Raw genomic sequence first — 11,029 nt, 5'->3', positions numbered from 1 at the left:
AATTTAAACCCCCACGCCTTATTTGACCCATCCCCTCAAGATGGCGGCTGCCCGCTCCTCCCTCACCGCAGCGCGCGCCGGGCCGCCCCTCCCAGCGCTTCTCCCCCCCCCCTGCGGGCCCGCCTTGGTACGGCCCGGCGGCCCGCGGGGCACGTTGGGAGCCGCCTGGGCGAGCGCATGGCGCTGTGGTGGCGGGGGAGGGGGGACGGCGGTAACGGGAGGGGAGCGCCCCCCAGCAGCCGGCCGCCATGTCCCTCAACAAGTCGATGCACGCTCGCAACCGGTACAAGGACAAGCCGCCCGACTTCGCGTACCTGGCCGGCAAGCACCCCGAGTTCCGGCAGCACGTACAGACCACCCTCTCCGGCAGGGTGAGGTAGGAGCGGGGGGGCCCGGCCTGAGCTCGGCACGGGGAGCGGCCCCGGGGGGTGTTGGAGCCGCTGCCGGCCGTTGTTTGTTGCTTGCAGCCTGAACTTCAAGGACCCCGAGGCGGTGAGGGCTCTGACGTGCACCCTGCTGAAGGAGGACTTCGGGCTGACGATTGACATCCCCTTGGAGAGGCTGATCCCCACCGTGCCCCTCAGGCTGAACTACATCCACTGGGTGGAGGACCTCATCGGCCATCAGGGCGCTGACAAGGGCGTGCTGAGGCGGGGGATCGACATAGGTACTGGCATGAGGCGCAGCGGTTAGTTCGTTGTTTGATGCGAGTGAAAGTAGCTGATGAGGTTACTTATGCATCAGTAGCAATGCCTTGCTTTTGAGAAACAAGCCCGAAATGTCATGATGGTGAAGCTGGCCATCCAACCTCGTTAGTATTTCATTCGGGCAGTATTTCTGTGCACTAACACAGGGATGACTAGCAGGCAGTTCTTTGGCTCTTTGTGGCCCTGAACTCCCTTGAACGGCTACATTTTTTCTCTTTCTTGACAATGTAATTCTTCAATTCTTTAATTTTTAGCATGGTTTCCAGTAGACAAGCTCTAAGGTTTATCTCATGTGGTGCGTGCACAGCTACTTTCCTTTCAGAACTCTTAAACATGTTACCTGACTTCAACACATTTGATATTAGGTAGCATTTTCAAAAACAGTTTCTATGGACTTCATTGCAGTAGGCGGCTAAGCAGAAGAGAGAGATCCTTTAAGTTACCTAATTGGAAAGAGTTTGCAGTCAGTTTTGATATTCTAATTCAGAAGAACCAGTAGGTCATCCAAGAATAACATAAGGAGCTGTGGAAATAACTGTGCATGCTTTTGCAAGTTTACTAATTTTTTTTTCTGTGCTTCAATAAGTCCATATAATAGTAGTCTCCTGCTATACCTCTGAACTCTGTTTTTGTAATGGTGAGATATTTATTCTTTTTACTTGTGCCCATTAACTTCAGTCCTAAGTTTGACTGTCACTGATAATTGGACTGCCAAGATGTGCCATGCTTTTTAAAAGAATTCATGATGTGCTAGAATATATTTTTCTTTGTTAGCAAATTTTATCTCTCTGTTTTTTAAGATATCTTAATTGACACCCTCTTTATTGTTTTAGGCTTTAGGGAAAAAAAAGTAATGTAACAGGATATATGTGTGGTTGCTGTATGCATCAAAGTAAAATTATTCGTGATTGATAATAGAAAAATGCAGAAGAAAAATATTTTTGTGATTTCTTTTTAAAGTAAAACAATATATTTGGCTCTCATAGTATGAATTAATCATTGTCGAATAACAGCTTAAGAAAATAGTTTGATTGTTTACTAAAAAACTTATTCCAAGTAGCGTTGCAGTGTTCTTTATTTAAAAGCATGTCTTTGACAATACTGTGATTTAAATAAAGAAAATAAAGTTCATTAAATGACAGAGTAATGGGTGATAAGTGGTCAATGTTTTCTTGAAATTAGTTCTTTTTGTTGTAAAAAGTACATAGTTAACAGCTATGCTGTATGTAATGCTAGAGACTTATTTTGCCTTTTTCATGGCTTTTTGCATCCTCAGGGACAGGGGCATCTTGCATATACCCATTGCTTGGATCAACTTTGAATGGCTGGTATTTTCTTGCAACAGAAGTGGATGATATGTGCTTCAATTATGCCAAGAAGAACGTGGAACAGAATAACTTGTCTGATCTTATAAAAGGTATGATGTAGTGGTATATGTACTAACATACAAATATTGTGACCTATTTTTCTGCCATGTTCAGTGGCTTATCAGAGTTAGTATTCTTGCCAAATAACATGCTCTGTTGTTTTTACTGTCACAGAGTGTTTACTAAGGTCCACTTATGCTTAAACCAGAAAGTCACAGCTTGCGTAAAATGGAAAGTGTGGATAAAGAACTACTCATATTTACAAAAATCTGAAAGTTAAGCTTTATCCTAGAGAGTTTTTCTCTCTTCATGTTTTTTTCTGTTATTGAAGTATTTCTTAAGAGTTCATGCTATTTCTGCCGCTAGGAGTTGCTCCCCACAAATAATTCTCACGACACTGGTACATATTATTGCTCGTACAGAGAGTAAGGCCTCAGACCTCATTTCTGAATGAGGTCTTAACAATGCCTGTGGTAGTAGTAGAATGCAAGAGGATGCAAAAATTTCTGTGGGAGCTCTATACACGATAAAGCTGGTCCATTATTCAGCTCTGAAATAAAAACTTTGGTTCTGCTAGTTTTTGGAACGTTTTTACCCAAATGTTTTCCTCTTGGCCTGTCTTCCGTGTCAGTCTTGAAGATCCAAGTCTCTGTGTGGGGAACAATAGCAGTATTCTGTTATGGCTGTTAGGATTCTCAGTGGTGTTGTGGTGTTTCACTTTACCGGTAAAATCTCTGGCAAAGGGAGATATCTCAGGTGAAGCTGTAGTGCCAAAGGTGATAAGCTGGAGTGACTGACTGACTGCTGTTGACCAGAGCTACAGGCAAAGGAGTTCCCCTGAGGGCACCTTTATGGAGCTGCAGCCTCCAGACTACCCACCCTGCAACTTCTTAACTCCTGGGTCTGAATTGTTCAGCTAGAGCTGATGTGCTGCCATAATCAGTAACTTGTATAGCAAGTCATTTTCCAGTCAGACTGAAAATCATTCTGTGTCTGTTTTTTTTTCCTCCAAATGATTTTTGTCATGTTGTAAGAGACTGTCTTGAAATTTTTGCTGAACAGCTTGATTTGGAGATCATGTTGGAATATAACCTGTATTCTTCTAACTTCAACGGAAGTGTTAATTCAGCAATAGTAAAACCAGCAGTAATGTAGTGATGATTTACTAATTGTATCATAGTTTTTTTTATTCCCTGAGGAAAAAATAAGTAATGTTTTTTAGGCTGAAAGTGAAATACTGCTGTCAGTAACATTCTTCCAAAAGGAATCTTTTCTATATATGCAAAACAGGAGCTGATAATCCTGGGGGTTACTTGTAAATGCTAAAGCTTCAAAAACAAACAAACAAGAAAAAATGTGGAGTTGCATGTGTATTTTATTGGAATGGGATGATGTGCAAAATTTATTGTCTAGTTTAAAAAAACAAACATCAGTACCCTGTATATAATGGTAAGTCAAGATATTTTCATAAATTTGAACTCTGATAGCTTTTAAATTTGTAGTTGTGTCTGAGAGCTCAGTGTAACTCACGCAGTTCCTATTGTTTTAAACACTCACGTCTCGCATTACTACTGTGTAATGCTTAAAAGCTGTTTAAATGCTAATCCTTAACTTAGTCTTTATTTGCATGCTGATGTGTTTTTTTGTAGACTGTATTGTTAAGTGCAGTTTTAATAGAATATATTGTTTCAAGAAACACTGAAACACAAATGGCGTGCTAGATAAAATACAAAGTTCTGTACTGACTACATCTGTTTTCTATTAGTGGTTAAAGTACCACAGAAAACTCTTCTAATGGATGCACTGAAAGAAGAATCTGAGATCATTTATGATTTCTGCATGTGCAATCCCCCCTTTTTTGCCAACCAGCTGGAAGCGAAGGTAAGCTAGCAAACTAATGCAAGTACTTACTCCAGTGTTCAGTGAGTGGGAGGATAACAACAATTTAACAACTTCTCTTGGGGAAAGTTCAGTGGAAAATCCCAAACCATTACAAAATAGCATTGAAGTTTTCTCCTTTCCTACCCTCCTTGCCCCAAAGGAATATTGAAAAACTTAACCACTACCCTATCTGAAGTGGAGGGTGACTAGTAGACTTTTTTCCATGAGTTCTTGCCATCTTATAGAATTAGTTTAGAAAATAGACAGCTACTAAATCTGAAATCAAGGAACCATTATATAATGGTGTGGAGGAATCAATTTTTGGGAGTTGTGCCTATCTATTTTTTTTTTTGCTTAGTGATTTAGGCAATATCATACAGCACAGAGCTGTTCTTGCAAAACTCAGTGCATACAGTCAGAAACTTAATTCTGTAACATGGGTCAGTAGAAAAAAAAAATACAAGTGTGAAATTAAACGATGTAGGTTGCAGTTGTGTAGATGCATGTAACCAGCATGTCTTTTGTATTGCAGCCACATATTTCAGGTTAGGAGGGTACTAGTGTGTCACAAGTAACTTACCTATTTTTGAGATTGAAAGGAGGTCACACAGGCTTATTTTGAATGTGTCTTTGTCTATTATCCATGGTGGCAATGTGGGGGAATAACCAGAGGTGGTGGCACTTGCTACTAACTAAAGATTGAGGCAGGATGCAGTGTACAGAGAAGCCTAACATTTCATTACAGTCACTTCAACTGTTTGTTCTTATCCAGGGAGTAAATTCTCGAAATCCGCGGCGTCCTCCTCCAAGTTCTGTAAATACAGGAGGGATTACAGAAATCATGGCCGAGGGGGGAGAGCTGGAATTTGTCAAAAGAATTATTCATGATAGCCTACAACTGAAAAAGAGGTTACGGTAGGTGTTTTGTGTCAGTTAAACTTTTATCTGCTGTTTTGGTTGAAATAATGTGAAAGTTATATTTAAAGGAAGGAATGTAGCTGTGTTATCTGTTTGGTTTCTTTAATGATACGTACACATCAGTAATTTAGTCTCAGTTTCTATAAAATTAATTGTTCCTGAGCATCAAACAATTACTGGTCAATATGGGATATATTTAAAGGCAGGAGGCAAAAAAGCCTGTAGAAGTGACAGTTGTAGCTTGCAGCTCAATTAGCACATACATTTGCTGAAGATAGTGTTTATTCTTAGGGGCTTCTGGGATAGGAGGTTTTATGTCAATGTCTAGTAAACCGTTCATTGCTTAGAAGCTTCTGTCTTTTCATGGTTGAAATTTGGTAACTCTGCAGCTTTACCTACTAAAGGGCACTGTTGTACTGAATGCTATCTTGTGTGAACATAAACTGAAATAAAAATCATAGTAAGACTTCTTTTGAACAAGAAAAACAGATGGCATGTCTTCATTTTTTTTTCCCTGTTTCTTTTTTTTTCATTCCCCTCGTGAAATATGGGTTAGGTGATGGGGACCCAGCAGAATTGGTAGTCAGTAGGTCTGCTGCTTAGGCAAAAATGCTTATCAATAACTGAATATTCCTTTTCAAGCTGATTCACACTCCAAAGAAAGTGGAGAAATTAAATTATTCTAAGGGGCAACATCTTCCACATAAAGTCACTCTTTGAGACATGATTCTTCGCTGTTTAGGTGCTATTTCAATATTAGTCTTACAGCATTTTCTAAAAGACAGGATTCCCCTCACCAGTCTGTCTTTGCTTCTTCTATCCTGATACATGTTGTACTATGTCGTAGTCACTGTTTAGGAGTGTAATTTTGTTCTTTTGTTTTGTTTTTAAATCTTCTATTGTTCGTGCAGATTTCTGATCCAAGTTGTCCTTTCTGTTATTTTCAGTTGATGTACGTTTATAAAACACTTTATTAATATATTGTCTGCAGATGGTACAGTTGTATGCTGGGAAAGAAATGCAGTTTAGCACCATTGAAAGAGGAACTTCGAATCCAGGGGGTAAGTTTTTGAACTGAACAAATACAGGACTTTATAATATACACTGTGTTCCAATGTGTGTGTGTAATTATTATTGAATTATTTTTTTGAATAATTATTTACAAGAAAAAAGAAGTGATTCCTTGTTAGGCAAGCACTCAAAGCAGTTGAGATTTAATTGCTGCAGGATCAAAGATGATAGATAAATTGTGCTCTGTTGTCTTCCCTTTTATTTCTCCTGTTTTGTCTTTGTCATTTGTAGAACTGTCCTCATTCTTCGAGAACTTAAAGGGCTTCTGTTTTAAAATAGTCCTAACAAAGTTGTTGTAAACATTTTTTGCTTTCTTTCCTTTTAGCTGGCATGCAATCTATCTATTTGGTTGACAAAATAAACTGTAACATTTATTTTTAAAGGAGACGTAGTTTTATTCATTTAATTCACTAACAGTTGAAACTGGTGTTAGTTGACAAGAGAACTGGAAAGACCCGGAAAAGGCTGAATGAACTTTAGTTAGAGAAATAAGTCTCATGTCCTCTTTCCTATATGTTGAAGAGCTTGCTGTTACTATGGCCTCTGACATCCTCCTAGCACTTTTTCTGAGCTAATACTATAACCTCCCCATTTAAAAATTCCTGCCTTGTTCTGACAAATATTTTACAACCTAGCCTTTTCTCACTGAATCACCTTTTGAATGTTGGAATAGTTTCATCAATGAACTGAAGGATCCTGCTCAACCGATACATACAGTTTAAAGTTAATTACCAACTTTTATGATCTGTCATCGTTTTCTCTGTGGTCAGTTCTGGCACCAAGTAAAATGAAACCTTGGGCTAGTGATATCTCATGCAAGAAGGGTGTGCACAGGACTTTTTTATGGCTTGCTGGAGGAAGCATAGTCTTTTATGATTTCCCCTACACAGAAAATGAGTATGAGATCTCTCCTTGTGTATGTATGGTGGGGAGTAGAAGGAAGGGAGAATGCGTGGTGAAATCAATTATGAGAAAGAAGAACTATAACCCATAGAGAATCCCTAAACTCAGTGCAAAAAGCAAACACTAAACTAGGCACCAAATTTGATGTATCTGACTTTCTTCCATATTCTTGTATTGTTTGCACCTCCGTGAAGTGAGAGAAATCCTTGCCAACCATGTACAGAAAAGCTGAGATTTTGTGTTTGTATTCTTGATATTACCAATTTAATTTTTTTCATAATCTCTGTTGTAATAGCATTGGTATTACGTTTGTTTCAACCATGCACATGCTATTTTGTGATTCAGGTTAGAATGTGGTGTCAGTGTTCTAGGAAGTCCACTCTTGTTCAGACTGTCTAGATGTTTGCTGTATTTATTGGGAATTTTGATAGAATTAGAAATATAAACATGGGAAAAGTTCTAGGATAGAGATTTTTCCTCTTTTTTTTTTTTTTTTTTTAAAGCAGTTCTCAAAAGTAAGATTTCTGTTTTGCTGTGCAGACCTGGGGCTTATGTTCTGGAGCTGATGGTACTTCAGAGTGAGCTGAGATTGTTGATATTTATCCTTGCTATTATATAGCATGTTCTCAAAACCATACATAAATGCCTTACAGCATATGTGGAAACGATAGTTAAACACTATCATTGGATCTGAGTTTTATATTTAAAGACAGTGTAAGTTCAAACTTGATTTTTTTTGTCAAAAGAGATAGGAAAGTTTCTGAGCACGTTTCTGCCATCTGCAGACAGTGAAGGGCTTGGGTTCCCAGCCCTTCGTTGCCTTTGTTGTGTGTTCCTTCGCTACAGTAATGGGTTCAGCATTCAAATGTGGAACAGGAACAGGTCCTAAACAAGGAGAAAGGATGTGTTTTTCCAGAGACAGAGCGCAGATGTGTGCAGGATCACATACTGATATGCAGTATGAGACTGGGTACTGACCAGCTTTAAGTGGCACTAACATCTATGAACTACGCCAGAAGGAATCTCCATTCCTGTCACAAGAAAGCAATTATGCTAACTTCTTTTTGGTTGAAAATGTGCAGAGTAGAACAATGTTATTTATTGATATGAAATGAGGTTTTATATTGCTGTTTTACATAGGTTCCTAAAGTTACTCACACTGAGTTCTGTCAAGGACGCACCATGAGATGGGCACTGGCATGGAGTTTCTATGATGACGTACAAGTACCTGTAAGTAGCTTGATTTTGGTTGGTTTGTGATTGTCTGTGCCTCTTCTTTGAGGAAGTGCCTCATGGGCTGTGAATGCACCTGCTGTGAAACAAGCTGTTCTTCAGAATGGAATATTGATAGGCTGGGCTGTGTGAACAGTGGGATTTCCGACTTGGCTCCCAGTCTGTTAGCTGGTATTTCTGACAATTCATGTATGACCTGTGCTTAGGGAGGAAAAAAGAAGCCTGCAGGGAATTCCTTGTGTGTTTCAGTGAAAGTAAGGGTCACTTGTAAGATAATTCAAAAAGCTGTTTAGTAATATTAAAAATATACTAAGGTTTGGGCTGGATTTGAACTTAAAATTTCCCTCTGAGAAATTGTTTTTAATTTGCCATATAGATTCTGTTACCAAATAGATAGAAACACATTTAGCTGCTTTAGACCTGCCTACGTGATTGTAAATGGAGCCTGTTGACTTTCACTAAGGTGAGCCAGTTGCTTTTTGATGAGCACGTACTGCAATACCAGCCTTAGAGAAGATCTTCCAAGTAAACATTCAGTGAACTCGGATCATGATGTGCGTCTTGGGAACAGAGGTCAGGTGTGGATTCCCCGGAGCAGTCACACTTTGTCAGTTCACAGACGGATAACACTTTGAAAGAACCAGTAAAGCTTTTTGCCTGACATCTGAAGATAAAATCCCTCCCTCTGTCCATCAGGCTAGCATAAAGTACATGCCCCTGTCAGAGGTTTCTAATAACTCTTTGTAGTGAAGTGAAGCACAGGCTATGTCAATGACAATTTAGTGGCTATACTCTTAATTCACATGTATTCTGAGTACAAAAGTCATCCCACTAATATTGCATAGCATTGTAACTTTCTGGTGTTACGCTGGTTTTCTTTCTTCTAGTCACCTCCCTCTAAAAGAAGAAAATTAGAAAAACCTCGGAAACCAATTACATTTACGGTCTTGGCTTCTACAGTCAAAGAGTTATCCACCAAAGCTGCAGCTATGGGCTGGGATGCTGTAGAAGCCATTGCTGTTGTTAGAGCCTGGGTAGAGAAGATTCTTGCTGATCTGAAGGTAAAATATTAAGTATTAGATGTTAGAACAACATCTTAATTTAAAGCATAACTCCGAATGGATAGTATGAATTTCTGCTGTCTTCTGCAATAGGTTCAGCATAAGCGTGTTCCCTGTGGAAAAGATGAAGTTAGCCTGTTTGTGACTGCAATTGAAAACTCCTGGATTCATTTGAGGAGAAAGAAACGAGAGAGAGTAAGGCAATTACGAGAACTTCCTCGAGCTTCTGAAGATGTTCTTCAAGCAATGGAAGAGGAAAAAAACGGCCAGAAAAGTGTGAGCAACAGTTCAGACTGTGAAAAACCCAAGACTGAAGACTCTGAAACAGGGTTTATGGCACCTGATGAGGATGTCCACTTGACCGCAGGTGACAAGCTTACGGAAGAATCTGCTGACAAAGAAGAACATAGTGAGCATGTGGAGGAGGAGGAGACAGAAGCAAAGCAGGCGGAAGCGTCATGTAACAAAGGTTCCAGTAATGCAAAGGAGGAACTTCAGCCTTCGGAGGAAGCTGGCAATCCAGCAGTTGAAAAAGGGCAGAGTCCCAAAGAAACTAGTAGATGTTTTCTTTTTAAGTGTTTAATGAATGTGAAGAAAGAAGGAAATGATGTATTAGTAGAAATGCACTGGGTTGAAGGACAGAACAGAGACTTGATGAACCAGCTGTGCACATACTTAAGGAACCAAATTCTTCGACTAGTTGCTGGTTAGCCCTTTTTCCCATTTTGCTAGAATGAGTCCTCAAATTTTGTAAACTTTGTAATGGTCTAACATTTTCAGTCAGCAAAAAAAAATTCCCCTTAAAAATTAGTAAAATGGAGATATTTTAAATATATTTTTTTAAACTTGCAAGGAGTACATGAAGTATCACTTCATGTCCAATGAAATGCTGGGAAATAATATCTCGTGATTCAGTTGTAAAACAAAATGTTACAGTGCAACATGTCTATGCTGTGACCATTTCAACTATCAACAGTGCTCATTCTGGTCTTTTATTTCTGATGCAAAAGATATATATATTGTTACCAAGTAGGAATCTTTACTGAAACATTTTCTTCAATGTTTTTCATACTAACGCAGGAAATTGTTACCTACCTTGGGAATTGCCTTCTGCAGCTGAGTCCTCAGGAGAGGGTTTAGGTATGCCTCATAATGCATTTACCTTTTGGGCTACAGAGCAGCAAGATGGGTATATCCTCCAAATGATGTCAAATCATTTAAAAAATCACTTTAGAAACACGATATGATGTATTTTTCTGGTGTTTGGGCTTTGAAACACTGAAGAACTTACTGTAAGTGAGCATCTGTATAAATTTCATTTTAACGACTAAATATTGATGTCACTGGAGAGATTAAACTAGTTGTACACTTTCAGAATCTGAAGAGATTATTTCTGGCTAGGTGACTTATTAAAAGCATAGAAGGCAAGTCCCTTTGTGCTATTCTGTGCTCATCTTCCCAGCCCGTTTTATGCAAGGATGATGAGCCCCACAAAGTAAGCCTGTGTGCGTGTGACATGCTTGTTATTCTGAAGCAGACTGCACTGTCTTGCTTCGTTAATTACCTCCACCTTCCACTTGTACAACATGAGTAGCTTACACTCCTCAGTGTCGCTTATTCAAAGCCATTACATTTCCAAAAAGAAAACCAATAGTCAGCGATGAGGATGGAGGAAGAGTAATAAAAACAGCATGATTGGTGTAAAAGCAAGTTAGTGTCATCACCTTCAAAACGCGTTTGTAGAAATACTGGAAGAATCTCAAGTCACACTTGAGTACAGCTTGACAAAACTGTTTGGGGCATGTAAGGAAGAGGCAGAAGGTGTTACTGGGATGGAATTCGGTTTGGGGGAATGGACGGGAAGAAAAAAACCACCTCAGGGAGCTGC

The 11,029-nt window shown here is 39.4% G+C and overlaps 1 protein-coding gene across 2 annotated transcripts; it reads left to right on the top strand.

The window, feature by feature from the left end:
- The first annotated feature begins 141 nt into the window (after positions 1-141).
- On the top strand, positions 142-10,518 carry METTL16 (methyltransferase 16, RNA N6-adenosine). 2 transcript variants are annotated; one of them, XM_048047598.2, is made up of 9 exons: positions 142-376; positions 468-688; positions 1,984-2,124; positions 3,840-3,955; positions 4,728-4,870; positions 5,865-5,934; positions 7,988-8,077; positions 8,968-9,141; positions 9,235-10,518. In XM_048047598.2, the coding sequence occupies exons 1-9, from the start codon at positions 249-251 to the stop codon at positions 9,850-9,852; spliced, it is 1,701 nt and encodes a 566-aa protein (XP_047903555.1). In that variant the 5' UTR covers positions 142-248; the 3' UTR covers positions 9,853-10,518. The 2 variants fall into 2 exon arrangements, with proteins under 2 accessions (XP_047903555.1, XP_047903556.1); XM_048047599.2 differs by having other exon boundaries at positions 143-376; positions 468-667.
- The last annotated feature ends 511 nt before the right edge of the window (positions 10,519-11,029 follow it).

The sequence above is a fragment of the Anser cygnoides genome, chromosome 1, assembly GCF_040182565.1.
Source record: "Anser cygnoides isolate HZ-2024a breed goose chromosome 1, Taihu_goose_T2T_genome, whole genome shotgun sequence".
Taxonomy (NCBI): Eukaryota; Metazoa; Chordata; class Aves; order Anseriformes; family Anatidae; genus Anser; species Anser cygnoides.
The sequence above is the reverse complement of the archived record's forward strand: the minus strand, read 5'-3'. Positions and strand labels throughout refer to the sequence as shown.

Bases quoted from the DNA above. Each gene is read 5' to 3' on its own strand.
- METTL16 (XM_048047598.2), top strand. From the start codon at position 249: ATGTCCCTCAACAAGTCGATGCACGCTCGCAACCGGTACAAGGACAAG. The intron at 8,078-8,967 runs GTAAGTAGCTTG...TCTTTCTTCTAG, and splicing joins ATGATGACGTACAAGTACCT to TCACCTCCCTCTAAAAGAAG. The intron at 9,142-9,234 runs GTAAAATATTAA...CTTCTGCAATAG, and splicing joins AGATTCTTGCTGATCTGAAG to GTTCAGCATAAGCGTGTTCC.